At 37.1% G+C, this 27,060-nt stretch overlaps 1 protein-coding gene across 1 annotated transcript; it reads left to right on the plus strand.

Annotated features, from left to right (window-relative positions):
* Positions 1 to 4,009: 4,009 nt before the first annotated feature.
* On the plus strand, positions 4,010 to 27,060 carry LOC143268030 (uncharacterized). Its single transcript, XM_076548347.1, has 6 exons — positions 4,010 to 4,013; positions 9,069 to 9,156; positions 10,383 to 10,427; positions 11,103 to 11,194; positions 15,568 to 15,630; positions 26,921 to 27,060. Exons 1-6 carry the CDS (start codon positions 4,010 to 4,012, stop codon positions 26,971 to 26,973), a joined length of 345 nt encoding a protein of 114 aa, XP_076404462.1. The 3' UTR covers positions 26,974 to 27,060.

Here is a 27,060-nt window from a genome sequence, read left to right on the forward strand (position 1 = left end):
AATGTCTCTCTGCCTCAGCCTTCCGCTTCTCAGAATTCTCCTCTCTCCTTGTCCCACCTACTTCCTGCCTGGCCACTGGCCAATCAGTGTTCTATTTATTGACCAATCAGAGCAATTTCACATACAGACCATCCCACAGCATTTACCAAATTGGAAGCCTTAGGAATAGATCCCTGAAGCAGCATGTGTAGAAGCTCCCAGGTGACTCCTGCTCTGTGACATTTTGGAAGCACTTGGTTTGAAGCAGATACTGGTGGGTGTATCACACACAAACTGAAAGATAGTGTTTTATGTCTTCAGAACAGATTTCCTCTTCCCTCCATTCAGGCAGCAGAAATTCTTAGGCAATGCTCCCAAGCAAGCTGCTTCAGGAGTCTGCCTTTAGAAGGCAATATCAGGACCTGCTTTATTACTTTAGCACACAAATGAGCAGAAAGACCACAAAGACTCAGAGAACTAAAGGACTTCATTTTCGCTGGAGACAGGTGTTGGCTATACTCCTACTTCTTCACACATGACAGTGTCTTCTTTGCTTCTGGCCTAAAAGATAAAGCATCTCTTCCAATTGGCTTATCTGTATGGGTTTCTGGGGGTCATACTTTGTTATTCTACTTACTGCAAGGTATCGTCCTGGTATAAACCATGCACCACATGTAACACAATGCCACCTCTTCACTCCTACATCCTGTCTCCTCATCCCTTATTAAGAATTTTCAGGATGTAGTTATGCAAAGATGGCCACCTAGATACTCAGTTATTACAGGGACTGACCAAACATTTCTACTTTCCAAACAATGTGTTACTATGCTGTTGGTGTGATGTCCTGGATGATATCTCCTATCAGACAGAGACTCCAAAATTTAAATTCTGTTCATTGATTTCTATTTGTGTGACATGTTGGTAGATCTTTCTGACCTTCAAGAAAAAGAGAAGCTATTTCACTTTATAGAGCTATTGTTAGAATCAAATGGAAAATAATATAAACTAATATGTAGCTACAACTTAATAAAAATAAATACTTTATCTCCCACCTAGCTATGTAGACATCAGGGGAAATTTTCTTTTCCTTTTTTTTTTTTTTTTAGGTGAGTTCCCAAGTTGCACATGAGTACGTTAGGGATAGAATCTGGGTCAATATTGAAAGATACAGGGAAGATCTTTCCATGAACTTTAATACCAGTAGTTGGACACACATGCATTTGCTGGTTGAACTTTTCCAGCTCTCTTCAGATTTTGAAATGATCCTTGATCTATAGCCCTATAATGGTTAATCTCAGTTGTCATCATGATGAGATCTAAAATCAACTGGAAGATAGGCCTCTGGATAGGATTGTATGGGATAATTTGGTTAGGTTAATTGAGTGTAGAAGACCTCACTTGGTGAGTGACGGCATTCCTTGAACTGGGACCTCAGACTGTCTAAAAAAGGAGAAATTGAGCTGTGTGCAAGTATTCATCACTCTCCTACTTGATTGTAGCTGCAATGTAACCAGTTGCCTCGAAGTCCTGCTGCTGTGACTTTTCTGCAGTGATGACCTTGACCTTCCTGCCTAAGTGGCTTTTGTTGGGTTATTTTCTTATTAAAGTAGTTAGAACTTTTCTGTTGTTACAACATCTACTAGAAATCATATTGATTTCCTTTCCTCAAACTGGAAATCTTCATCAGTGAGTTCCCATGATTCTGCCTTGAAATATTCACAGTTGTTACCATCATTACTTTATTCATGTACATTATATAAAGGAGATGTGAGAACCACTTTGATAAATCCACAGACTATTTGCTTATGCTGTGAAACTCTTTATAAATGAAAAGTGTTATTGATATTAGCAGCAGCCTGTACATTTCTGTCCTCTTTATGTTGTAGGATCTCTCCTCCTGATTTGTTATGATAAAAATTATCATAACGATAACAACCATTAATCACAATTATATTGCAATCTTATCACAATGCTTACAGCTGAGCGAGTTAATTGAAAACTAGGAAAAATCTAATTGCAACTGTTCATAATTTTTCTTGGGCAGCACATGTAATCTCCTATGAATTTAGAACTATAATTTCTTAATGGTTGAAGGAATCTTTGATGACATCTAATTTAACCTTTTTATTTTTAGATGAAAGGACTGAGCCTTGTTGAGAGAAAGCTACTGCCCATAGCCATGTGACTTAGTTGGTTGAAAGTTAGAAAGAAAACAGAATTAATTAAGCTATTTCCTTGAACTCTTTGACTGGTTAAAATAGTCATTAGTTTGAGTAATATTTCCTTTAATTTTTTAAAAAAGGAAGCAATGCTTAAGTAATTTCTATTTAATATATCTGTTATGGTAGATAATAAGGGGCTATAATACTGTCAAATTGTTGAGGTCTTTCTTCCAGGTAGAAGAAATTCTTTCTTGCTGTTTAGGAAAAAAGGTCTAGAAATCTGCCTCAATTGTACAGTATATTTCCTTCCACACACATAGCAAGATTTTTTTTTTTTATAGTTTTGTGGTTTAGTTAAGATGCTTCGGCAATGAAATCCCTTTTGAGGAAAGTTTAAATAGAAGGTCACATTAAGAGAAACAGAAGAAAACCTCAGCTTGGCTCTATGGGAAATGGTTTGAGAAGTTGGAGTTCTTTAGAACTAACACTCTTTATGTCTGCTTTGTTCCAGCCAAGAGAACAGAGCATCTTTTCTTCTGTGAATACCTGCACAAAACAAAGGTCACTCATCCCAAGTGACCTCTCAGTTCAAACATCTAAACTGCTGTCCCTGGGATTTTTTATTCAGATTGGAGAACAATAATCAAATCCTTGGGTAGACAGTGGATTGGCTCTTGGTCACCTCAGGTTCTTCCAGTGTTTGGAGGTGAAAATATTTTCCTCATTAGGCAGCTAACCCCACATTTTTAGCAGAACTAATTCATTTCTCAGTTACCTGAGAAGAGAGAATTACAAGTAACTGGCAACTTAAAACTAGTTTATAACATTAGACTAAAGTTGTGGTTTTGAAGTTTTTCAGAATTATAATGTGGGGTAGCCATGTTGTCATGTGTTCAACTATGAGAAAGTCCATTTTAAATAAGCTTCAGACCATGAGATGTAGTTTCTGTACCATGAAGGCAGCAAAGATCCATTCCTCTGGAGAAATAAAAGGTAGTTATATAGGAAGCTTTGTGAGGGAATCTGGATGCCAAGAGGAAGTTTAAAACTTCTTTATTCTTTTTTTAGTATAGAATCACATGACTGGACAGACATAAACCAATTCTAAGAAGATGATGTCAGTCCATGCTCCAGTTACCATGTCCAACCCACAATGTTGCCTGTGGATTAAAGGCAATAGTATTTCAATAACTACAAAGTAATACAGGCAATAGGCTTAGTCATCATGAAATATTGGCTGGAAAGTTTTTCATCTCCTTGTATTTTGTCATATTGACTTGAAGTTATTTTCATAAACTAAGAGAACTCTTTTTCAGAATCCCCCCTATTAACACATATCTTAAGTTTTTACCATAGACACATTTCTATGTACAAATCCTAAATTATGTTTTTTGATTATTCTATTCAAAAGCCTCCAAAGCTGAGAAACTGGGAAGAGCCTCTTGCTTGCAGGTACACTGTGGCTGTCTTTTTGGCAATGGGTACAATATTAGTATTCCATACCTCTATTATAACGTTCAAATTTTAATTTTTAATGTTTCTTTTTTATCTTTCGTGGAAATAGGGGTACAAAATATGCAAAACACAAACGTAAAATGGCAAAAAGAGATTCCTTATTATTTGGTTACAGTTATCCTTATAGGCACAAGTAGGTGAAGTAGGGGCATTTGGACCTGTGGCTGATCATGGCTGCTTGGAAACTAAGGAGAAGATTTTATTGTGATGGAAAGGAGATGGAAGTAGTCATTAACCCTTCCAATGAGGTTATGGAGAATTTTCCATGACCCAGGGTGGAAATTATTTTGGCCTCGGAATCAATTGTGAACTTTTAGAATATACTTCTAGAGCTGCCAAAACAGTATGAGAGCATGGGTAGGTTGAATATTTGATTTACTGATGAAAAGATTAAAGAGGAGAACTGAAATATGCTGTGAAAAACAAATACAAACTTCAGTACTAACATGTTAAGTGATGGAGTGTAAGAAGATCTGAGATTCTAAGCGTGGAATTCTGGTGAAATTATGAACATGTGCTGAAATCCGTTCTTTCTACATGGAAGGTGCCGGCATGGCACCTGAGACCTAAAAGGAGTGCAAAAGCAAGCAGTTGGGGATATTTTTCTCAAATTATCAGCATGCTAAGATGAGGCACGTAACTTTTATCTGTGTGTGTGTGTGATACTTGTGCTCATGTGCACTCACATGTGTAAATGCAACAGACATGTTGCTACACGATAGACACGGGGATCTGAGGACATCCTCCCTCAAACATTAGGCTTTACCTTGCATGTATTTTCCCACAAAGCCTGTACATTTTTAGGACATTAAAAGGCATTTAATTAATTATTGTTTTATTTCTTAATCTAATAAATATTGCTCAAATTACTCCATCCCCCTTAGCCTTGCTGTTCATTTTGGTAATGCCCAGCAATTCCTGAGCTCTTATTTTATATCACAGCAAAATAAAATAATAAAGTATTTTGAGGATCCTTTTTTTTTTTTTCTGACACAGGGTTTCTCTGTGTAGTTTTGGTGCCTGTCCTGGATCTTGTTCTGTAGACCAGGCTGGCCTCAAACTCACAGAGATCCACCTGGCTCTGCCTCCCAAGTGCTGGGATTAAAGGCGTGAGCCAGCACCTCCTGGCCCCTCCTTTTTTTATGCTGCTGGTTTTGTACACAGGATTAGGTGGTCCAGAAACTTAAAGGGAGTCTCCTGTCTCTGTGTCTCCTCATGCTATAGGTACTGAGATTTCAGATATGCATTACCCTGTCACACTTTTACATGGGGTCTGGGCATTCCAACTGGGGTCCTCATGTCTGCATGGCAAATCACTGCAACATCTCTTCAGCCCAGGAAAGACTTTTCAGAATTGGAATACGTGACTGCATATGTAGATATTACAGAAACACAAGATGTTATGGAACTTCTGGGTGGAGGAACACCTTGAAAATAGAGAATCAAGATTTTTTTTGTTAATAATTGGTATCATGTTAGACTTGGGTGCTGAAAATGGAAAAGATTTGACCATACAAAAATAAATCTCTGGGAGAAAATATTTCAGAAAAATCCATACAGAGGCCCAGAATCACATGTAAGCACACTCTCCGCTTTTGTTCTATTAAACACACACACACACACACACACACACACACACACACACACACACACACTCTGAATATATGCTACACACAAATGAGTTGTGCTTATCTATATAAAGGAAGCTCAGTTATAATATGCGTTATAATGGAAATAGAGAAAGGAAACTGCCTTATTTGTTATTTTATTATTTTATTGTGATATTTAATGTGGGCTCAGGAATTATTGAGCACTAACAAAATGAACAGCAAGGCTAAGGGAGATGAAGTAATTTGGGCAATATTTATTAGAGGAAGAAAGGAAATGAAAATTAATTAAATGTCTTTTATGTCCTAAAAATGTACATGTTTCACGGGGAAACACATTTATATTTAACTGTAAAGCTAACTGCGATGGCTTTATGCTGCTGAGGGCTAGCACAAAGCATGTCAAGAGGGACCTATCTTTATACTTTTTATTTCAGCATGTCATAGGAGAAAGAAAAAAAATGACAGAACATAGTGTCTTTGTCTTACTTGTTTTTCTGCTCTGCTTAGGTTTATTATTCAGAGTACATAGTTGTGTCTCTGTTTGGAAAAGCACCTAAGTGAAATCCTTGGAGATAATGATAGGCCTAGCTGACAGAGAGTTGGAGAAAGGAAGAGTTAAGAGTTGTATTTAAAATGGTACGTAGTGAAAACATGGTTCTGATCAGAACTGTGGAAAGGAGCCTGAAGGACTCCAGGGCCAGTATTGTAAATGCTATTGGATGATAATCTCTGTCCCAAATCCCCAAATTTGTTGAGATCTGCTATCCGCACAGCCTCCTTTCTTTGGGGGAACTGATCTGTTGAACTTGGGAAGGTGTTTAACAGCTTGGTTAGAGAAGGTAGGGACAATCCCTTTACGGGAAAGTAGACATCTAGATGAAGGAGCAAACAGCAACCTCTTAAACCCAGAAGTAATTTTGAGGAACTAAGTACTCAGGAATTCACACACACACACACACACACACACACACACACACACACACACACACACACACACGCGCGCGCGCGTTGAAAAGCTTGAGCAACTTCATAGGAGAATATGATCTCAGGTCCATATACTTACACTATTTAACTCATATGATTATGTAGCAAGCTTAGAATTGCAACTCCTAGGTCTCTGGAGTCTCAGTTTAACATTCTTTCCATTGTTCCAAGAGAGCAGGACAAAAAGAAAGAATGTGCAGGTGCTGGGGATTTGGGAGACTCTGGAGGGTAAGCAACAAGGAATGTCCTATCTCTATGTTAAGCTGGTACAACAGATGGAGCTATGTCCAACAAGCAAGACTTGGGTGTGGGATCAGTATACTCTAGCATAAATTAGGGGTGATTTTTTTTTCTTATAGAGAATTAAATGCAGCAATAAAATGAACTGAAAGTCAATTTCCTGTTGTTACTATCATATACTATCAAGTCTAAATAATGTTCATGCCAGAAATGTTCCTTCCTACTGGGACCCACACTGGTCCCAGGGTAGATGTAACCTGAAGATATCGATTTGCAAAGGCATGCAGCCTTCTGGTTGCCAGAAGGCAAAGCTCCAGTATGGCATAAAAATCAATATAAAGCTAGATGACTAGGGTTCTGGAGAAAGCCTGGGAGAACGAACGTGTTCCCTACCAGTGCCAGACAGTGTAACATGGCATGGCCTCCCTGCTAAGTATTCCAATCATTTATTTGAGATTCAGTGTGCCTGTGTGATCACACTTTCACCGCACTGTATCATACATCTGTGCTCTACATGGGCCTCCTCAGGGGTATCCCAGGGGAAAAGTCTGCCATGGTTGGTCACTGGCAGTCCTTCAAACCTCCAATCTTCTGCAGTCTCCATCTGCCCTTTGATCTCTCCAGTGCTGTCAGGTAAATTCAACTATCCCCTGTCCAGGTTTTCATGGCTCTCTGTAGAAAGACTGATTTAATAACCCATGCCATGAAAAGGGAATCATATTGCTATCTTGTTTGCTGTTGAATACCCAGATGTCTCAAGAGTTTTTTGCAGACTGGAGGTTTAATCAGTATCTTTTAAATTAAGTGGAAATTAGTAAAGTGAAAGAAAGATGTACGAAGAATATCTGAGCTTTGAAAAGTGTCATAAATCCCAGACTAAACTACTTTGCTACAGGACCAAATTCATGGAACTAACATGTAATTTAGAGGTTTACAATTGAGCATATTTCCTCCTTATTCTGTATATTATCTCTTCCTCTGAAACAGATTATCTTCAGTCTAAGAGGCTTAGGACAATAGAGTGTCTTGAGGTCAGGAATTCAAAGGTGACTTTGCTGAGGCCCTCCAGCTCAGGGTCTTTCACAAGATTGCTGTTTTCTCAAAGTACAACTGGGGGATAAATTCCTTTGAGATATTCACATGATGATGGTTGACAGAATTTCCTTTGTACTTTGAGCACAGGATGGATGTCTTTGTTTCATCCATGAGTGGAGCCAGGTTCTTCATTCAGGTCTTCACCATATGGACCTATTTACAGTATATTAACCATCAAGTAGTTGAGCTCCTCAGAGGGAATTAACAGAAAGGGAAGAGATAACAAAGGTGGGCATGACAGTCCCTCAGTACCCTAATCTTAAAAGTGACATGTAGACAAATTTCTAAACAGTTTTATTAAATAAGAAACACAGAGACAAATACAGAGGTAATAGCCAAAGAGATCAGAGAATTAGCAAAGAGCCATGACTACCTTATCTTACCACCTCACGGCCTCACTTCCCCAGAGAGAGCTTCTTCCTGTCTGACTTGTGTGTGGTATTGTGTTCCCCAAAATATTGTGTTCTCTAATAAATTTATCTGGGGTCAGAGAACAGACAGCCACTAGATACAAAGGCTAGAAAATGGTGGCACTCACACCTTTAATCCTAGCATTCCAGAGATAGAAATCCCTCTGGATCTCTGTGAGTTCAAGGCCACATTAGAAACAGCCAAGCATGGTGACTCACGCCTTTAATCCTAGGGAGTGATGGTAGAAAGCAGAAAGATACATAAGGCGTGAGGACCAGAAACTAGAAACATTTGGCTGGTTAAGCATTTGGCTGGTTCAGCATTTGGCTGGTTAAGCATTCAGGCTTTTAAACAGCAGCTCAGCTGAGAGCCATTGAGATGAGGACACAGAAGCTTCCAGTCTGAGGAAACAGGACCAGCTGAGGAATTGGCAAGGTGAGATAGCTGTGGCTTGTTCTGTCTCTCTGATCTTCCAGCATTGACGCCCATAACTGGCCTCGGGTTTGATTTTATCAATAAGAACTTTTAAGATTCATGCTACAGACTTGTGTTTTTATTGCCTTCTCATTGGCTCTAAGCCCAGCCACATGATTTCCTTGTCACTGCCTGTCTTTACAGACCTCTCTATGGTTGGTACTAGGATTAAAGGCTTGTGTCACCACACTTGGCTGTTCCTTGACCACACAGAGACTCTGACTGCCATGTGATCAGATTAAGGGCATGTGCTACCACCGCCCGACTCCTGTTTTTCACTATGTGACCTCGTTATGTGACCTCTGGTCTCCAGGCAATTTTTATTTATTAACATACAAATCAAAGCACATTTCAGCACAATTAAAATATCACCATAGTTAACACCTTGCCGCCTCTGCTGCAAGATCATCACTAGGCATGTTTCAGTAAATCCAACACAAGAGAAGAGGATTTTATAAGATTGTGAGTGTAAGAGGTAGTTTATTGAAAGCCCATTCTAGGAGCTGCCTCTAGCTCCTGTCTTACATGGAAAGGTAAAATAAATAGATAAATGTTTGAACAAAAAATTTAAAATAACAGATCTCCTATTTTGTTCCAGACACAAAATGGGGTTGGGACTGGAAGAAGACAGTTTTTATCTCCCAGGAGCCTGTGGTCTGGTTCAGGAACAGGACCTTTTGGAAGTGGTTAGTACTATAAAAGCCTCAGGAGCTGTGGGAACAGAACAAAAAAGTTTAAAATCATGAGAACTGTTACCTTAACAAAGGAGGTCAAGCCTGGGCTCCCTGTTGATGGAAAGTGGGGGTGGGTGGGGATGCAGATAAAGACAGGAAGAAACGCCTCCCACCATGTGCTTTTGTTGCAGGGATTGTAGGTACACTGAATGACAGGGCCAGGTCTTTCCGCTGGAGGGAGTGGTGGGAAAGGGGGAGCCAGAAGCCATGCTGAGAGCGGCACATTCGACCATGCTGAGAACTTTGAGCTGCGTGTAATGAGTGCAGTGGAAACACGGATGACTATAACTAGATATTTACAGGATAAATAATACCTTATCCAAGCCTTGCGTGCATTTCCTGGCCAATAAATAGTCTCAGAAAAGAGGAATATTCTCATCTCCTGTAAAGACTTCACTGTCAGAAGAACTGGGTCATAGTCTGGGTGAAAAGTTCTCTTTGAGTTCTTTTGCTTCAAATTAAATTACACACCTCAATAACAATGTGCTGCCTCTCAATAACATGTAATTTCTCACAAGCACCACCTTTGTGAGGAGACTGCAAGAATATGATTCAAGTTCATTTTCAGAAAGGAATGAAAGAAAATAGAAGTGTTCACGCATGATGTTGGCTACAATACATCTCTAGCCATGGTTCCTTTATTTAGCCTGGAAAATTCAATGAATCCCTAAACATGTTAATTACTTACCCTATTACCTTTCTTCTCCCATGGTGCAAACTATGCCATTCACTTGTTAAAACCTCTTTTGAAACTCATTTCTCATTTTCCCCCAAAGATCCACAGGCTTGCTAAGTAAATGAAAAGAGGCAGTGAGCCATGCAGTTACTGATACTTACAACTGAATACGTCACCCCCTAGGAATGTCTTGGAGGAGCAGTGAAGAGTTAAGGGAGGTCTCAGGTCTGCATCATGGTCCTCAGATTCTGATGAATATTTAAGCAGACTGGGTTTGAACTAAAGTTGATAATTGCTGAATCTTCTTTACATCCGTACACTGTCAGAAGTCTCTGAGTATGATGGACTTTAAATAATTATCAAATACATCCCATCATCCTAAGGAAAACATCTGCCTAGTCTGGGAGATGTATGGTTTGAACTCTCATATGTGCTCATCTGAGCAATGAAGAACTGAACGATTTGCTCATTCTAGGTTTCCATGCATATTGTCTTTCTCTAGTATTCTGCAGAGAACCATAGGACTACTGGACCAAATACACAGGAGGTGAGGTCTGGACCATCCATAGCCTTAATGATTATTATATGTCTTCTATCAAGAATAATTAAATTTTGTTGATGAATTTTTAACTTCAGAAGCTAGGAGGAAAGGTATAGTTAGCATGAAAATATCTTACATTGATGCACAAAAGATACCTTTTGCCTTTTGAAGTTTGATTAATCTATATGCAATCCAGCAGGAAGTTAAGCTATCAGAAGCAAAGAACATTCATTGTATTACCTGTAGTTAGAGTTTTTTTTTTTTTTTGTCTTGTCCACAGTTAGGACAAATCTCTGTTACCTACCAGTCCCACAGCTGCTCAGACCCAACCAAGTAAACATAGAGACTTATATTGTTTACAAACTGTATGGCCGTGGCAGGCTTTTTGTTAACTGCTTTTGGATATCGCTCTATATAAATAAAGCACTGATTGGCTAGTGACCAGACAGGAAGTATAGGTGAGACAAAGAGAGAGAAAAATTAAAAAAAAAAAAAAAACCTGCCTGAAGCTGCCTCCAAGACAAAAAAAAATTATAAAATACTGGTAAGCCACGAGCCATGTGACAAAGTAAAAATTAATAAAAATAGACTAAATATAAAAATAAAAACTAAACAATGATAGGCCTAAACTAATGGCCAAACAGCTTAAATAATATAAAAGTCTATATGTTTGTTTTATAGATGGGCTCCAAAACTGGCGGGACTTGACGGTGAGAGCTGGAGAGAAAGAAATTCTCCAGCAACAATTACCTTGTCTTCCAATCTGAGATCAGGTAGGGTTTTAAACTCACCATTATTAAGACTGAGAGAAGATAAGCTTCCAGGAAGATTAAAGGATTCAGCAGGTCCCTTCAGAGAAGGTGATTACCAGGGACAGTTATCAAGTACATATTTGAGGAAACTTAATTGATGACAGATAGAAAGAATGAATATCATAGAATGAAGCAACATAAAACAAATTAGATGTGTACTATTGTCACTATGGCTAATGATGTAGGCTTAACATGTTTGTTAGATTAAACACCAACACTTTGTCATTAGGTGTGGGTTAATGTAAAAAAAACAAACAAACAACAACAACAAAAAAAAAACTCCCACAATTGCCAATTTAGAATATGATACTAAAAAATTAGAGGTATTATAATCCTAATAAAATACCAAAAAGATACTTTACTGTTTTGGAAAGCTATTGATGTCCAAAAAATATGTTTGGGTTATGGTAGGAAAATGGAGAACACATGGAAACTCAGAAGCTAAATAAAGTCAACCTCATGATGAAAATTTGACCAATTTAGCATCTTATTGTTGAATATTTTACTCTTACAAAATTTCACATAAAGTGAAAAGGACACAGCTTTTAGATTCTTGTGGTATAAGTATGTGAATATTACCTTTAAAAATCAATACAAAATTCACATGACTGGATAGAATATTATATAAAATCTATCTTCGTGCAAATTTTAGAGTGTTAACTTAATTTCTTGCTCCCAAATAAAATTAAGCCACAGAAATAAGGACAAACTGCATATAAAGTTGTGGTGATATTTTATTTGTACTGAAATGTTATTTTAATTTTATGTTAATAAATAAAGTTGCCCTGGGGTCAGAGCTATTAGAGCCATAGTAAGAGCGTGGTGGTTAGAAGAGCTAGGTAGATTTCTGTGTGTTCAGGGATACAGCCAGTATTGGAGACATACGCCTTTAAGACCTGGAGGGCGGTACTTACAGGCAGTGATGAGGCAGTCATGTGGTTGGGTTTACAACCAATGAGAAGGCAGAACAGAAAGATTATTTAAACAGGGACACAGGAAGTACCTCCCTCTCTCGGGGAAGCTAGGAGCACTGCAGGAGGTAAGATTTTATCTCTGAGCTCTGACCTCTCGGCTTTCTCTTTTACATTGGCTCTGTGTTTCTTATTTTAAAAAGACGATTGGTTACATCTACATAAAGTTTTACAACTTTTACTGCTAATTCATCCCAACGTTTACCAGGAATGTACTGTGTTCAGCATACTATGCCAGCCTTGTATCTATAAAGGAAATGGATTATTTTTCTTTCCTGCTTAGTCTGTTTGCATGTTCTCTCGTATAATTTAATGTCTTCATAAACTCACTCTTTGCTTATTGGTCTTTTATGTTGGGCTTGTTTAGATTTATTTCATTTATTTCTTCATTATTTTGCTTCTTTCCCTAATTTGAGAGTATGGCTTGATGTTCTAGCTTCTTGAGTGCAAAATTAGGTTGAAAGTTTTCTCTAATTTTGAGGTATCTATAAGATTCTGTCATACTACAGTTTCTGCTATATCCAATACCTTTTAGAGTAGAACACCTTCTTTTTCATTTGCTTTAAAGAAACCATTTAATTTCACTTTGATATTTTCAGTGGCTGATTCTTTCAAAGTGGGCTTTTTGCTCCTCTTGTATCTGTGTAACTTAAATTTTCTTTCAAAAACAACTTTGCTTTATCCTGTTCAAGTTAGGAAAAGTATGTGGGAACTTAATTTTTAATTTTTTGAGATTTTTCTATTGTCTAACATGTGGTCTCATGTAGATGGTTTTCCATACACTGATGAAGAGAATATGCTTTCTGCAGTTAGGGATAAAAATGTGCTGTAAATAATGTGTTAGGTCCATTGAATCTTCAGAGCAATAGACTTTAGCTTTGATGGTTGTATGTTGCTTTTCTTTGGTTGATTTGTTCACTGATCAAAATTGTGTGTTGAAGTCACCTACTATCATTGTACTTGAGCCCATTTCTCCCAGAAATGCTATTATTTCATTAAATTGAGTGCTCTAGCAGAAGTGTGTATACTTGAAATTCTTTCTTTATTTTGCCAAGCGCTAGAATGTATTCTGTATATTTACTTTTGACTTCACATCCATTATTCCATCTCACTTTATCCCTCTTTCCCTTCCAAACTGTTAGTAATATCTATTGGACATTGAACTTGCCTCTTTTTAAACTTCTACTTATAAAAGGAATCATACAATATATTCTTTCTGTATATGATTTAGTTCACTTAATAAAGTGTTCTCTTATTTCATCCTTTTTTCTGCATGTATCAGGATTTCAATCTTTTGTGAATTTATATTCCACTGTGTCTATATAGAACCTCTTCATTAAGCATTTACCCATGGATGTCCAACTTCTGTGATTCTGTTTCATAGCTATTATGAGTAGTGCTGCAGTAAACACAGATATGTTGGTATCTCTTTGCTACACTTATTTCATCTGCTTTTGTATATGTACCTAGGAGTGAAATTACTTGATCATTTGGCAGCTTTAGTTTTTTTGGAGAAATTCTATGCTCTTTTAATGTCTATACTAATTTATATTCCCACCAACGATATGCAATTATTCTTTTTCTCTGTATACATATTGATGTATTATGCAGCTTGTAGCTGGAATCTTTTCATTTTCTTCACTTTGAAATTTATCAAAATTACCAGTCAGGAGACAGGTGTGGAGGTACACATGTGCAATGCTAGCACTTGCATGCTGAGGCAGGGGGTTCATGAATTCAAAGATGGCCTTTCTACACAGAGAGATCCAGATGGGTCTGAGCTATGAAACTCAACCTCAAAAAACAACAAACAAACAAACAAAAACCAACCAACCAAACAAACAAACAAACAAAAGAAACCAGCTGTATCTACAAATGGCTGGTCTACAATTATTTTTATTATCTGTCTTCAAAAAGGATCATGTCAGACCTTCAAAGATGTTTGCAGAAAAAATACTAACAAAATGTATACTAGAAAACAATAATGAATACCTAAGTGGGGCTCTTTTAAAGTATTGTCACATTAACATTAATTTCAAATTTACATATTCAATGCATGACATCAGGTACAATAACAGCAAAGAGGCAGATGTCTGAGTTAAAGTATAATATGTTTTCCCTTTAAAATGAAAATTTGCCTCTAAATTTCATCACACTTTGAAGCTTTTTTCTTCCCATATCAGCTGGTGAAATATTAATAGGAAATTGAGGAAGGTGAGCTTGGAAGAATAGGTTATTATAACCAACCCCAAATCATTTCCCTCTTATAGAACAGAAAACACAGGTAAGTCAACAATCTGTCATGCTCTCAGATGGAGGCTGGACTCAACCAAATGAACACGGCTTGTGTGGGTTCTGCTGATAATAAAACTCATAACTGAATTCCTCAGTCACTACTACTGATAAATAGTGCAAACATCATGGAGAGAAAAGTTCAAATATTCTCTTGATCTTTAAATTACTCTCTATTGTAGAACCCCTAATAAGAGCTGACAGAACACAGGAACTCTGCTGATCCATTTAGGATGTCTGCTCTGGAACTGAGAGGTCTCTGATATTTTTCTATGTATCTATATAATAAACCATTCCAAACTTAATGGTTTGGGTTGCCTTGGATTGCCTAGATTATTACTTTTCTTTCGGTTTGGTTTTCCTCTCTCTTCTTTCATTTCCTTTCTTCACTGGACAGTTTGTGTTTGGGGTCTCCTGTTGTGATGGTAGTCACCTGGTAGCTAGAGAAAGATCACATGAGTTCCTTCATGCACCAGTCTGGCTAGTGTCCTAATAAGCTAGAGCATCCAATCCTTGCTTGGCTTTAACTCTCTCCACATGACTGCATGTCTAGTTTAGGCTTCCTTGCAGTACAGAAGACTGAGGTCTGTGGTACTTTCTTATATGTGAGTGAATCTTTCCCACTCAGAGTCTTCCAAGTAGAAGATAAAGTGCTTTCTGTGTTCTCTCTTGAGGAAAACAACTAACACTCCTGTGAAGGGCATTTGACTCCATTTCTAGAACAGCAAAAAAATTATGTGATCTCTTTGAATTTAGATCATGTTATATCTAGGCTTTTTAGGGCTTGCTGATATTTGAAACAGTAAGGAGGCCTGGAGCAGTTAATTTCCTGGTTACCAACATCCCTCAGTCAGTTCATATTAGAATAGCGAACAGTGTCATATGTAAACATGTTCACCCTCTGAGGAGCTGCTTGGCCCATTGTTGAGTTTCTTAAAGGAGATTAATATATCTTGTGCTCCAAAATCTAAATCAATCTGTGTGACAATTTGAAAATTCTTGTATATGTGCATTAGTAGTTTTTGTGAAATTAAATATTGTCTCAATTTAATGTTTCTTTTTTTCTGACAGGTGTTTCAGTCTCTGATGTCTTGGAATCAAGTTACAATTGCAGCATGGATAATATTCTCAGAGGTTATTTTATCTCAGTGACTATATGGGATGCAATTGCTATTTTAACTCATCTCTGCAAAACGGGACAGTAATGCCAAGTAGATATCATGAACTTTGGACTACTTAACATATTTTAGCCATGAAAATCCATTTAAATCTCAGTAAGCAGAAACTGAAATGTTAGCAATTCTGTTTGTGCATATTTAATTTAAAGAACTGGATTTTGAGGTGGAAGGAGAGGGTATTTTCTAGAATTTTATGCAAACTGTTCTATGTCATGAACATCACTCATGTAAGTTCCTGGCTCATAAAGCAATTTTTATATAATTTGATAATATCTCATGTTCATTTCCATATAGCTGAGTATTTACTGACTTACAAATTGGTCTTTTGATTGTTCTGTTTCTTGTGTTAAATTGCTGTATTTCCATTACTATCAAATATATTGTGAATAACTTGCTTTGATCATGATCAACTATGAGTTTGCAGGAAAAAAAAAAAAGATAAGTTTCTAGTCCTGTAAAATTGTGGATGAGGCTCTGTACCTCTAGTTTTTTTTAGTTGTTTTAATGGCCATCACTACAAAAATTCATGCTAGGCAAGTGTTCTACCATTGAGTTATATTCCCAGCCCTGGGTCACTTTCAAAAATAGATTACTTAATGCCTCTCTTGGTCTATTGAATAAATTATCTTCTAGATGAGACTGAGACTGTACTTTTAAAGTAATTCTCCTGGTAATTCCTATATACAGAAGAGGCCATGTCATATTTTATTGAGACTATAAAGGAAAATAGAGAAATATGGAGTATGTTTATTTTCCTGGGACTAGAATAAATGCTGGGGGCATTGTATAAGGAAGATATCTGTCTTCAAAGAAGGGAACATAAAGATGACAGCAATTCCCAGTATTTGAAATATATTATTGTGCCACTTTCTATAAACTTCTATCCAAGGATAACAAAAACATGAAGCAGGTTTTTTGTTGGTTGGCTTATTTTAATTTTCCTGTCAAGAAAGGACCTTCTAGGAATAATAACATGAAACATCCAAGTTTAGAGTCTCAAATATGCATCAGATTTGATGCCTTACAAATAAGGAAAAGATCTTAATGCCTCTGACATGGAGGAAAGACTACAAGAAGTGTAGAAGTTAAGCTGTCCAGAGGTTTGGTGAATTTGAGTTCCTTTTCTGAGAGTGAAGTCTAGGATGATGGAAGAAGAGGATCTGGATCAGGGCTTTGATTTTTCTCTAAGGTTTATGTTAGCTTTATTTGTGTGTATGCATGTTTGCATGTGTCTGGGGGCATGCCGATGCCCATGGAGTCCAGAAGATAGTGTTGGATCACCTCAATCTAGAGCTATAGGCAGTTGTGAATTACCCAGTGTAGGTACTGGGTACCAAACTCTGATTCTCTGCAAGTGCAGTGAGAGTTCTTAACTACTGAGCCATCTCTCCAGTCCTTGAATAAGGGCTCTGAAATGGAGGAGTGAGAAATGGATTCTGGTCATGGAAGTTACAGATTTGACTGTGCATTTACCAGCTGTTCATGTTTAACTTTTTTGCCAAACCTTGGGAAAATGGTTATTATAAAGAATACTGTAAGGTGGGCAAAGCAATGCAGTTTAATAAAACTCCCTATGATTCATCTACACTCTCAATAGTCTACTTAGTCTCTATTAATCTAGGAAATAGTACATTTTGCTAAAAATTATGTTATTAATTTTGTAAACTATTCAAAGCTGTCTTGGAAAAACCATAGGGTAGAAAATTCATGCAATGTATAACACACTCAAGATATACTGTACTCTAGAGTTTACAAGGGGCAAATCTCTGAAAATATCTCTAGCCACCATGTTCTCTGGTCATCAGGCTCTGAAAGCTTAGCTATCTAGATGAGAGCCTTGGCTGTCATCTATCACTAATGGGGCACTATTTTTCGAACAGTAAATCAGTTGGTTCTGAAAGTATTCAAATTGAACAGATTCATATAGTGAAAAGAAATCCTAGAGCAACAAAATATGAAAAAAGTAAACAAAAGAGAAAGATTTTTAAAATAGGACTAGTCACTGATAGAATAAGAATATAATACCTTTAAGAAACATGACCAATACATTTTTAAATGATCTTTTAAAGATGTCTGAGTCAGACCATATGTGGAAAATGACCGGGAAAAAATTGCTTCTTAAGTAAAGGCACAATGGTGCAGAGGACCAGGCAGAGGCAGAGAAACTAGTGACTTGGGAGTTCTAACTTGTGTGACTAAGCTGATGACAGGCTCTCTGAAGTTTGTTAACAAGTGAAATGGGCGTAACAGTTTGTTTTACATTGAGTGCCTAGTTAGGCTGTCATGTACTCTAAGGTGAAGAAGTGTCTTTACAAAAAGAATGGTGACTTTTCCTCACAATTCAGCACTGACTTAGAGAAACTAAGGTGGTAGCTAATATTTTATAGTACATATTTAGTATCATCTGCCACAGTATAAGTATTTCCTGAGCATACATTTATTTTATTCTCATTTTAAGCTTATTATTCTGCTATTCAAATATGTTACAGACAGTAAATTAAGCCACAGAGATGAAGTAATATGGGAATCATCACTTGGTGCTAAGTATGTTGTTCACTCTCCCAACTGTAAACAACATCTCTAACTCTAATATATCAACTTCTCATGATGCAAAGAGTCTGAAATAATGGGGAAATAGTTGTAGCCTGAGGTTAAGAGGACTGCCAGAACATCCACAGACCATCATTACACTTATCCACAACTGCAGTGAGATTATGGCAATTGAAGTGGATGATCTAACAGTGGAAAGCCCAGAAAGCTCCTTAGCTGTAGGAAATGACAGTATTTTAATATGTTGACCTTGACAATGTCTATACTTCGCATTTAGTGCTTAATGGTTCACCACTCCTGTTTCATTATCATTTTCAAAGAATCAGTTGCCTCCAATAACAGCTACAGAACGTCACAATCTTTAGCAAAAATTATTCTGCCTTTCTTAAAATGTATTTTTCTTTCAATGTGTCATCCAATTCATAAGTAGAAAATTTAACAATGGTGCTATGATCATCTACGAAAGACGTCTATGCATCAAGCTCAGTGACAGGCTCCTCCTTGCCAGCTAGCCAAGATATGTAGAATTTGATTTTAGTTTTAGATCCCCCAATTTAGGATTGCTTCTTCGAAATATTTCTGGCACTATTTCAGATTGGGATCCCCCAAAAAGCAGGCATGCAATTAAAAATTTGCATATAGGAAGTGCTCAGAGGGAAGTTTTCAGAACCAATTTTTAGTTATTATTAGAGTAAGAAAGTAGGATCTAGCAGAGGACGAGACTGGAATACAATGAAGTCATGTGAGAGGCTCTAGAACTGGGTACATATTTTGTTAATAAAGCACTTGACTAATATGCCCAAGGCCCTAGATTCGATCCCCATTACTTCAAACCTAAGTCCATAAACACAGAATCATGTGACATTATAAAGATCTTCACAGTCTCATTTAAACCAACTACTGAACACAGCACTGCTCTAGGTAACAGAATGCAATGTTTGGTACATTGTGAAGACTGACTCACTGAGAACTCTTCAGTATCAACATTCAAAAATTAGGGGAATAAGTATCTCATAGCTGGTGGTGTATGAGTTGTATCCATTGAAATTACTATTATTTTAAATAATGATTCTTAATTTTCTATAGCAAAAATTCGATAGTATTTTTGGATATAGAATAGACATAATAGCATGCAAAATACAAATAACTAATAAGCCAACGCTGCATTTTATTTTATTTTATTTTATTTTTAAGATTTATTTATTTATTATGTACACAGAAGAGGGCGCCAGATCTCATTACAGATGGTTGTGAGCCACCATATGGTTGCTGGGAATTGAACTCAGGACCTCCGGAAGAGCAGTCAGTGCTCTTAACCTCTGAGCCATCTCTCCAGCCCCCCAACGCTGCATTTTAAAAGATGGCTCAGAGCACATGTGGAAAATGACCAGGAAAGAACCACCTCAATGAACTTCTTGAGTAAAGGCCCAATGATACATAGGGGCATCCGGAGGACGTAGGGACTTGGGAGTTCAAATTTGTATGACTATACAGATGGCAGGATTTCAAGTCTATTGATGAGGGAAGCAGGTATAATATCCTGTTTTATGGTTGAGCACCTGGGAAGGCTGCCATATACTCTAAGGTGAATGAGTGTCCTTGTTAAAAGGATGGTGACTTTTCCTCATCAATATCCTTTCTGATTGGCGATTTGTGTCCCTATTAATATGTGTCTTTACAAGTAAATAGTTCTACACAGGGGAATGGGGTGTGAACATGATGGTATTCTTCACATTTCACATAATGTTTATCCAAAAGCCTGAATTGTCTGTTAATAATTCTAGGAGTGACATGAAGTCAAATCCAGTATTGGCATAATTTTGTCTAGCAATTAGAACATAAGAACTTAACCTGTTGCAGCTGGGGATACCTCTTTCTGGAGGCTTCCCGGGTGTCCTTTTGGGAATAGTTAAGGTATGCTTCCTCATTCCTGATCCCTTTCTTCTCTCCGTATCCCTGCTGCCCTTTTCCCCTCTCTCAATTTCTTTGTCTCTCTCCTTTCCTTATATTTATTAGTACTAATTTTCTTTTCTCCACTTTCATCTCTAATGACTTTTTTAATCCAAAGAGTAATATGCACCTTCTGAAGAATAAAAACCAAAAATTATAAAGCATCCATTATCAAGCAGAGATACTTTTTCTGTACATACGGGGGTGCTTTTCTGTACTGATCACCCCATATTTCTGTATTTGTTTCAAAAATACAGGAACTGGTATTTTTGAATGACTTTTCTCTCATCTTTTATTCACCTTCAGAGAACATTCAACACCATTAAATATTCCTAGAAAGCACAATTTGTAAATTGTGTGTAATAATGTATGTGCACAATGTAAATAATTTAAATCAATATTGAACATAGTCTTTATCTATTTTGAATTATAAGACTTTGTATATTTTAAAATATACACAATTTATGCATGTTTGATTATCCTGAGTACTAGGGCAAAGGCAGAAGAATTTCAATAATCTTAGTATACTTTTCAATAGCCTTACAAAAATTTGGACCATCAAAACATTAACAATTTAATAATTAACATTTAATAATGAATGTGTCCATTTTATTTTAAAATAGGCCATAAAGTTATCAGTTTCACCTTATTTATTCAGTGTTGCTATGAATTATACTCACCCTATTTGTGCTTTTCTTCCTAATTTGCAATCAGCAATTTTAATTAATCTTACGTCAGTAAGTAACCTATTTCTAAGCTTATTTTCTCACAAATATTATGAAAATAAAAGCATTATTACATGTCTTTTTGTGAAATCTTATAAAGGAGCAGGTTTTGTGAATGTAAGTAACACTGACTTAAACCGATAAGAGATGAATAAAATTCAGTTTTAGATTGGCCCTAATAGTCATAGAATCGATGATAGACTAGAATACCAGAAATTGATTTTATTAGACATCTTCACTACAGACTATTTACCAGCTCAAGGATGGCTTGAACACTTTTATGCTTTCTGCAGATGGTGCCCAGTGTGAAATTATTTTCTCACGCAATGCACAGAACTGCATGGCACAAAATTTTCCATACAAAATAATTGATTTCTTCAGATGTTACTGAAAATAAAAAGGAATGTATGTTTCATTTCCTTTTCATTTTGAGTATAGTAGGGATTAGTTTGTTGTATCTAGGGATTCTTGACAGGACATTTGTAGGTATTGCTGTTCCTGCTTTTCCTGACGAGCAAGTTTAAGGTCGCAAAGGCATTAGGCCACATCACAGAAGAAAGATAAGGAAAGACGGCAGAATATACCACTAAGATTACTTACAAATCTCAATTTGGAAATTGCTGATCAGTATAGCAAGGATGAAAGTACATGGAGTGCTCAAAAAAGAGATTTTTATTAAACAATAACAAAACCTACAGAACAATAGCAAATACAGAACAATGAACAAGATAAATGAGAGAAGACATTTCAGGCTGTCTATTACTTGCTTGCGTAAGAGGAGCCCATAAAAAAGAGTTGTGTTTTGAAGACTTCGTTCCAAGCTGGTTGTTCTATTGAGAAGGTATTGGATCATGAGAATAGTAACTCATCAATGAATCAATCCAATTGTAGTTAAATGAGCCATTATGAGGCAATGCCTAGGTAGATCATATTGATGGGTATGTCATATTTCCTTACCATTTTCTCTCTCTGTCTCTCCTTCCTGGCTGTGATGAGGTGAGTATCATTGCAACTGTCTTCTTTCTTAATATCTTGGCCTGGCCACAAGCCTAAAAGCAATGGAGTCGGCCAACCTGAGATTGAAAGCTCTGAAACCATGAACCTAAATGTGCCCTACATCTTTTCAGTTGATTATCTGTTGTGGGGCATAGATGGGCTGCAAAGAGGGTGCCGAGAAGAAGTTAGACAAATAGACCTTAAGCTGTTTGCCCAGAGAGTAGACACAAAGCATGGTGTGGAGAGGAAGTTAGCTTGGGTTGTTTGTATGGAGATTAGAAATAAATGGTGAGGAAAAATGTTAGCTCAAGTTGTTTGTTCTGAGATAAGATCAAACTAAGATCAGGAGATGATGTCAATTCATAAACAATTTGTAAATAGGGTGACCTTTAAAATGATTGGTTGGTCCTTTCACCCCCTCTTAGGGTTCTGGGGTTTTTGCTATAAAAGAGGCTTACTGCCTAACAATAAATGAGTTCTTGCTTGACTTGACTTCCCCTCTCCCACGCCACCCTGCACCTGATTGTCTCCAGGTAAGAGGAAACTAGGGAACAGGTAAGCAACATACACTTACCTTTCCTCAGTTCCAGGCCACCTCTTCACAGGTGACCTAAGTTCCCGGTGGGGTAGGAACCCACAATTTGTCAGCTTATTCATCATATGCGTGTATCATATGTGAGTGAGTGAATGAGTGAGTGTGTGTGCACGTGTGTGTGTCTGTGTTAGTTTTCATGTATGTGAATGCAGTTCCATGTGCCAGGGTGGTGTGTGTTGAGGTCAGAAAGCATCAATTTCCTTTTGAAGCCATCGATTTGCCTTCCACTTTGTTGGAGGCAGGTCTTGTTTCTACTGTGCACTGCACTCTCCAGGATAGCTGTTCCAAAGCTTCCAAGAGATTCTCTTGACTGTACCCCTTGTCTCACGGAGAAATGCTAGAGCTACAGATGTATGATACCACATCTGGATTTTCACGTTAGTCTTGGGATCTGAACTTTGGTCATAAGGCTTATGTAGCAAGTGCTCATACCCATTTGGAGAAAAACAATTCTCCGTGGCTTGAGTTATTTTTGCTCAGATATGTTTTCACAATAATAAAAGAAGGAGTGACATGAAGGGAGTGACTTCATGGAAAACATTCATGCTGTCTAAACCTAGATCTTGACCTTCTGTGGGAAATATGTATTTGGATTAAAAGCAGCCAAAATATGTATATGTGTATGCATATATTTTTAAATTAATTTTTAGATGAGCAGAAGTAACTATTTTACATATTTTAGGTAAAGAATATTGCATATTTAGGTAAAGAATATTTGTGTGTCTCAAAAAGGAAAACAACTGCTTCTAAGTACAGATCATAGCTTTAGTGTGAGGGAAATTTTCTTTGTGCCTCAAAATTTTGCTTCTTTTAAATGGTTCTCTCTACTTTGTTCCTCTTTTGAGGTTAGTAGTTCACTTTGAATTCAAAGCTGAGAAAATTTTCAATGCACAGCTGGATTTGCTGGTGCATGCCTGTGACCCTAGCAGGTACAGGTCTAGGCAGGAGGATTGGGAGTTCAAGGCCTACATGAGGAACAAAATGAGACCAGGTCTGAGAGAACAGAACAAAAATTTATAATACTTGAAGTCATGAAATTGCTAAGCAAATATTAAACAGTGTACAGTTTTGAGCCAAGTATAGGTAATAGCTATTGTTCTCTGCTATGGGCAGAATTTTGAAAGTTCTCCTTTCAAATTAACTATTCAATACTATAAGAATCCATAATTATTTATTTTATGTTGTATTGATTGTTAACTCTTTTCATGATCTCTCTATATAAACCACAAAGAGTCTCCAAGGATAACTAAGTCTTTATTTTTATAGTATCTCCTAGCAAATATGGGCACATTTTCAAGGAGACTTTGAGATTCATGTAACAAAAATGAGGTGTCCCCTTTCCGATGTTTCCACTGTGTATTGCATTGGTTATATTGTCTTAAACTAGGTTTATTGTCTAAAACTCAGTTTTCTTGGCATCCCCTAAGCATTTAAAAATTGGGTGAGAGGCTGACATGCAAATGCTTCCCAGAAAGTTCTAAATCTTATTTTATGAGTCAACTATGTATCTTCATTTAAGTAAAAGATCCTCTCATTTTTTGCTGTCTGGAGAAGACTTGAGGGAAACAACATGAATGTGCTTTTAATTGTCCCTCTCCCCAGCTGCTCTTCATATGAAGAATGGAGGAATCCTGGTCTCCTACATCAGTACTATTTGTTCATCTGTGAGCTTGTTAGATTATTGTCTATACCACATCTGATAAATCTAAAGAACGTGAGGTCATGTGACTACTCTGGAACTCTTGTAGGGGTTTAAAGGATGGGAAACCTTCATACCCAGTATGTGCTAACACAGAAGTGGCCTACCAACAGCTAGTATTTTACATGCCTGATACAAATCCAGTACCACAGCATCTTAAGAGATATAACCACCATTAGTTGTGATGACAAGTAAATAAGTATTGTCAAAAACCAGGAGAGGTCCAGATACCCACCGCTTCAGTAAATAGACAGGAAAGGCAGATACAGTTTCATGGATACTTACCTGTGCTGGTATTCACAGAAGGCGTGTCTTGGGAGCCCCCACATGTGCTTAAGAAAGACATTAAGGCACATTGTCTACATCAAACTCTTGGCATGGAGTAGAGCACTATGGCAGCCAGTGTTATAAAGTGTATAAAGCCAACACAATAAGACACTAAGGATATACATCTCCTACTTCCTAGGCATCATGAAAACAGCCCTATAATCTTCATATGAATAACTAAGGGATATAGTTAAGAACAGGCTAAGATTAATAATTTGTGAATGCCCTTCCTTGTCCTTCTGAGGATAACACATTGCATGTTGAAGAATAGGAGATCATCATTAAATCTAAAAAAGCTATTTTTTTCTTCAAGTTTACTTGAATCATTGAGATGCAATCATTTGGAATTTAAAATATGTTTTAGATTTGAATGTTCTCTGGTACAATCACTTGACATATAGTTCACCCCACATTCTGCCTTCACAGCTAGTTACATGTTAAATTATAAAAGAAGAGAGGATATAAAATTGGCCATACTTCCTGAAGCTGAATACACTTGGCCCTCTGTAATCAACAAATATTATATAAGTCTGACAAATCTTAAAATACCTCCTACCTGAGGATTCTCAAAATGCATCGATTCATATCTGAATACACAGAAAATGGTGAAAGTCAGAAACTCAATGGCAACTGGCCTATTTGTATAACACAGAATGATAGGAGCTTTAAACCTTATTCACCTGCCTACAGGGAAGATGTTTTAAAATTAGCCTTTTTCAGATGGAAACAGAAGCACAAAGAATATCCTGTTTATTACTTCAATTTGGGGCTTAAAATAAAAATCTATTATAAACACCCTTTATGTAGACTTCATCATGAAAGGATGTTTGTAAGGTCAGAGCAGTGCATTTTCTCCAGGGTGACTTCTTTGAAATTAACTCTATTAATATTAGCAATAATGCAATGAAATACTAAGAACTAACATTTTACATGCTGACATTAATAAACCTTTATATATGAAGTTCCTTTCTCAGACAAACTTATAAGGTTAGTACTACTATTGTTATACTATTTTAAGTAAAATGAACAGGCTAAAACAGTTCAAACAACTTTATTTGCATGCAAAATTTAGAAATAAACCATTGTGTTTGTATATAAAAATTCTGCCAGGCACAGCATGATCATAAGCTTTCTGTTGCTGTTGCAGAATAGGCAAGAGAGACAAGCTAAAGGGAGGAAGGATTGACTTGGTTGATAGTACTAGACTTTTTTCCATGACAGTTTGGTCCATTTGCTTTAAGGCCAGAGGTTATGGGGTATATTATGGATTTAAGTGGCAGAAGAAAACAGCTCACATCATAGCCAAGGAACAGAGTATGATAAAAGGCCCGGGATAAGATAGACATATACTCCTTAAGGGGATCTTCCCAGTGACCTAATTTTTCTAATAATTCCTCCCCTCTTAAGTTTCTGCCACCTCCCAATAGCTCTACATGCTGACAGTGAAGCCTTTAAAACGTGGTCTTTGAAGGACATTTGAGATTCAAATCATCACATTCCGTGACGCCTGTCTTTAAGATGTCCCTGAATCTCAGCATCTTCAGTACTACCTCCAAACCTAAGCTTAGTGAACAGGCATGTTTTGGATGAAAAGTCCAGGCTCATAATCTAATCTGGATAAAGCAATCTCTTCACTGTGAGCCTCTATGAAAATAAACGGTCATGTGGCACACTCCAAATTTACAATGACATAGCATAAAGACCTTCATTTCAAAAGGAAGGAATAGTTAAATAACAAAAGGGTAAAGGATGCAGTTACCTGTGGGTAGAAGGATGAATGTTTATAGATTGTCGTTAGGAATTTGCTAGTTTAGTAAATATATAAACACATACATGCATGCAATAGCAATTAATGAAAAAAATTAATGAAAACACCAAGTCATGAATTTTAAAGAGAGCAGGGGTTTTATTTCAAGGATATGGAAGGAGCAATGGGAAGAGAGAAATGTTGTAATTATATTATACTCTCAAAAAGTAATAAAAAATAAACAATAACAAGGAAGTATAGGAATGAAACAAAATAGGAACGTAGCAGATAAAACATTAAACTCTGTATTTTCATGTCTAGTATCTAGGACACACAGTGTATGTATGACACACACTCCACAGGCCCCAAGGAGCCCCACATTTCTACTGTCTTGGGATGGCTGCGCTCACTGACTGCATCTTCCTTGGCAGGTCCTTGGTATTCTTGGTAGCTCCAAACATAAGATGCCACCATGGTACCTTTAACATTTACTTTCATAGCAACATACATAACCTACCCCAGGACTTCCCTCAGAGACAACAGCTTATTTTTTTCTTGAACTTTTAAACTATGTACCATTTTAATGCAGATTTTATCAAGATTTACAATGCTGGTCATCCCTCTGAAACTCTCCTCTTTCCCATGGTGTTTCCCTAGGTGCCCGCTCATGGGAGCCGGATGAGGAATCAGAGCAGCACATTGTATCATAAAGCTCTTCAGGATTTTACTAATTACTATTTTCCAGACACTGCTTTTTCTTCAAGCAACTCTAACCAGAGTCAATTTGATATAACAGT

Source organism: Peromyscus maniculatus, chromosome 12 (genome assembly GCF_049852395.1).
Source record: "Peromyscus maniculatus bairdii isolate BWxNUB_F1_BW_parent chromosome 12, HU_Pman_BW_mat_3.1, whole genome shotgun sequence".
In the NCBI taxonomy this organism is placed as follows: domain Eukaryota; kingdom Metazoa; phylum Chordata; class Mammalia; order Rodentia; family Cricetidae; genus Peromyscus; species Peromyscus maniculatus.

What these genes read in the sequence shown, in the direction of transcription:
- LOC143268030 (XM_076548347.1), top strand. An exon ending in AACAGGACCTTTTGGAAGTG is followed by an intron (nt 9,157 to 10,382) that starts GTTAGTACTATA and finishes GTCTTTCTCTAG; the next exon opens with TATTCTGCAGAGAACCATAG. An exon ending in CATGGATAATATTCTCAGAG is followed by an intron (nt 15,631 to 26,920) that starts GTTATTTTATCT and finishes GTGTTTCCCTAG; the next exon opens with GTGCCCGCTCATGGGAGCCG.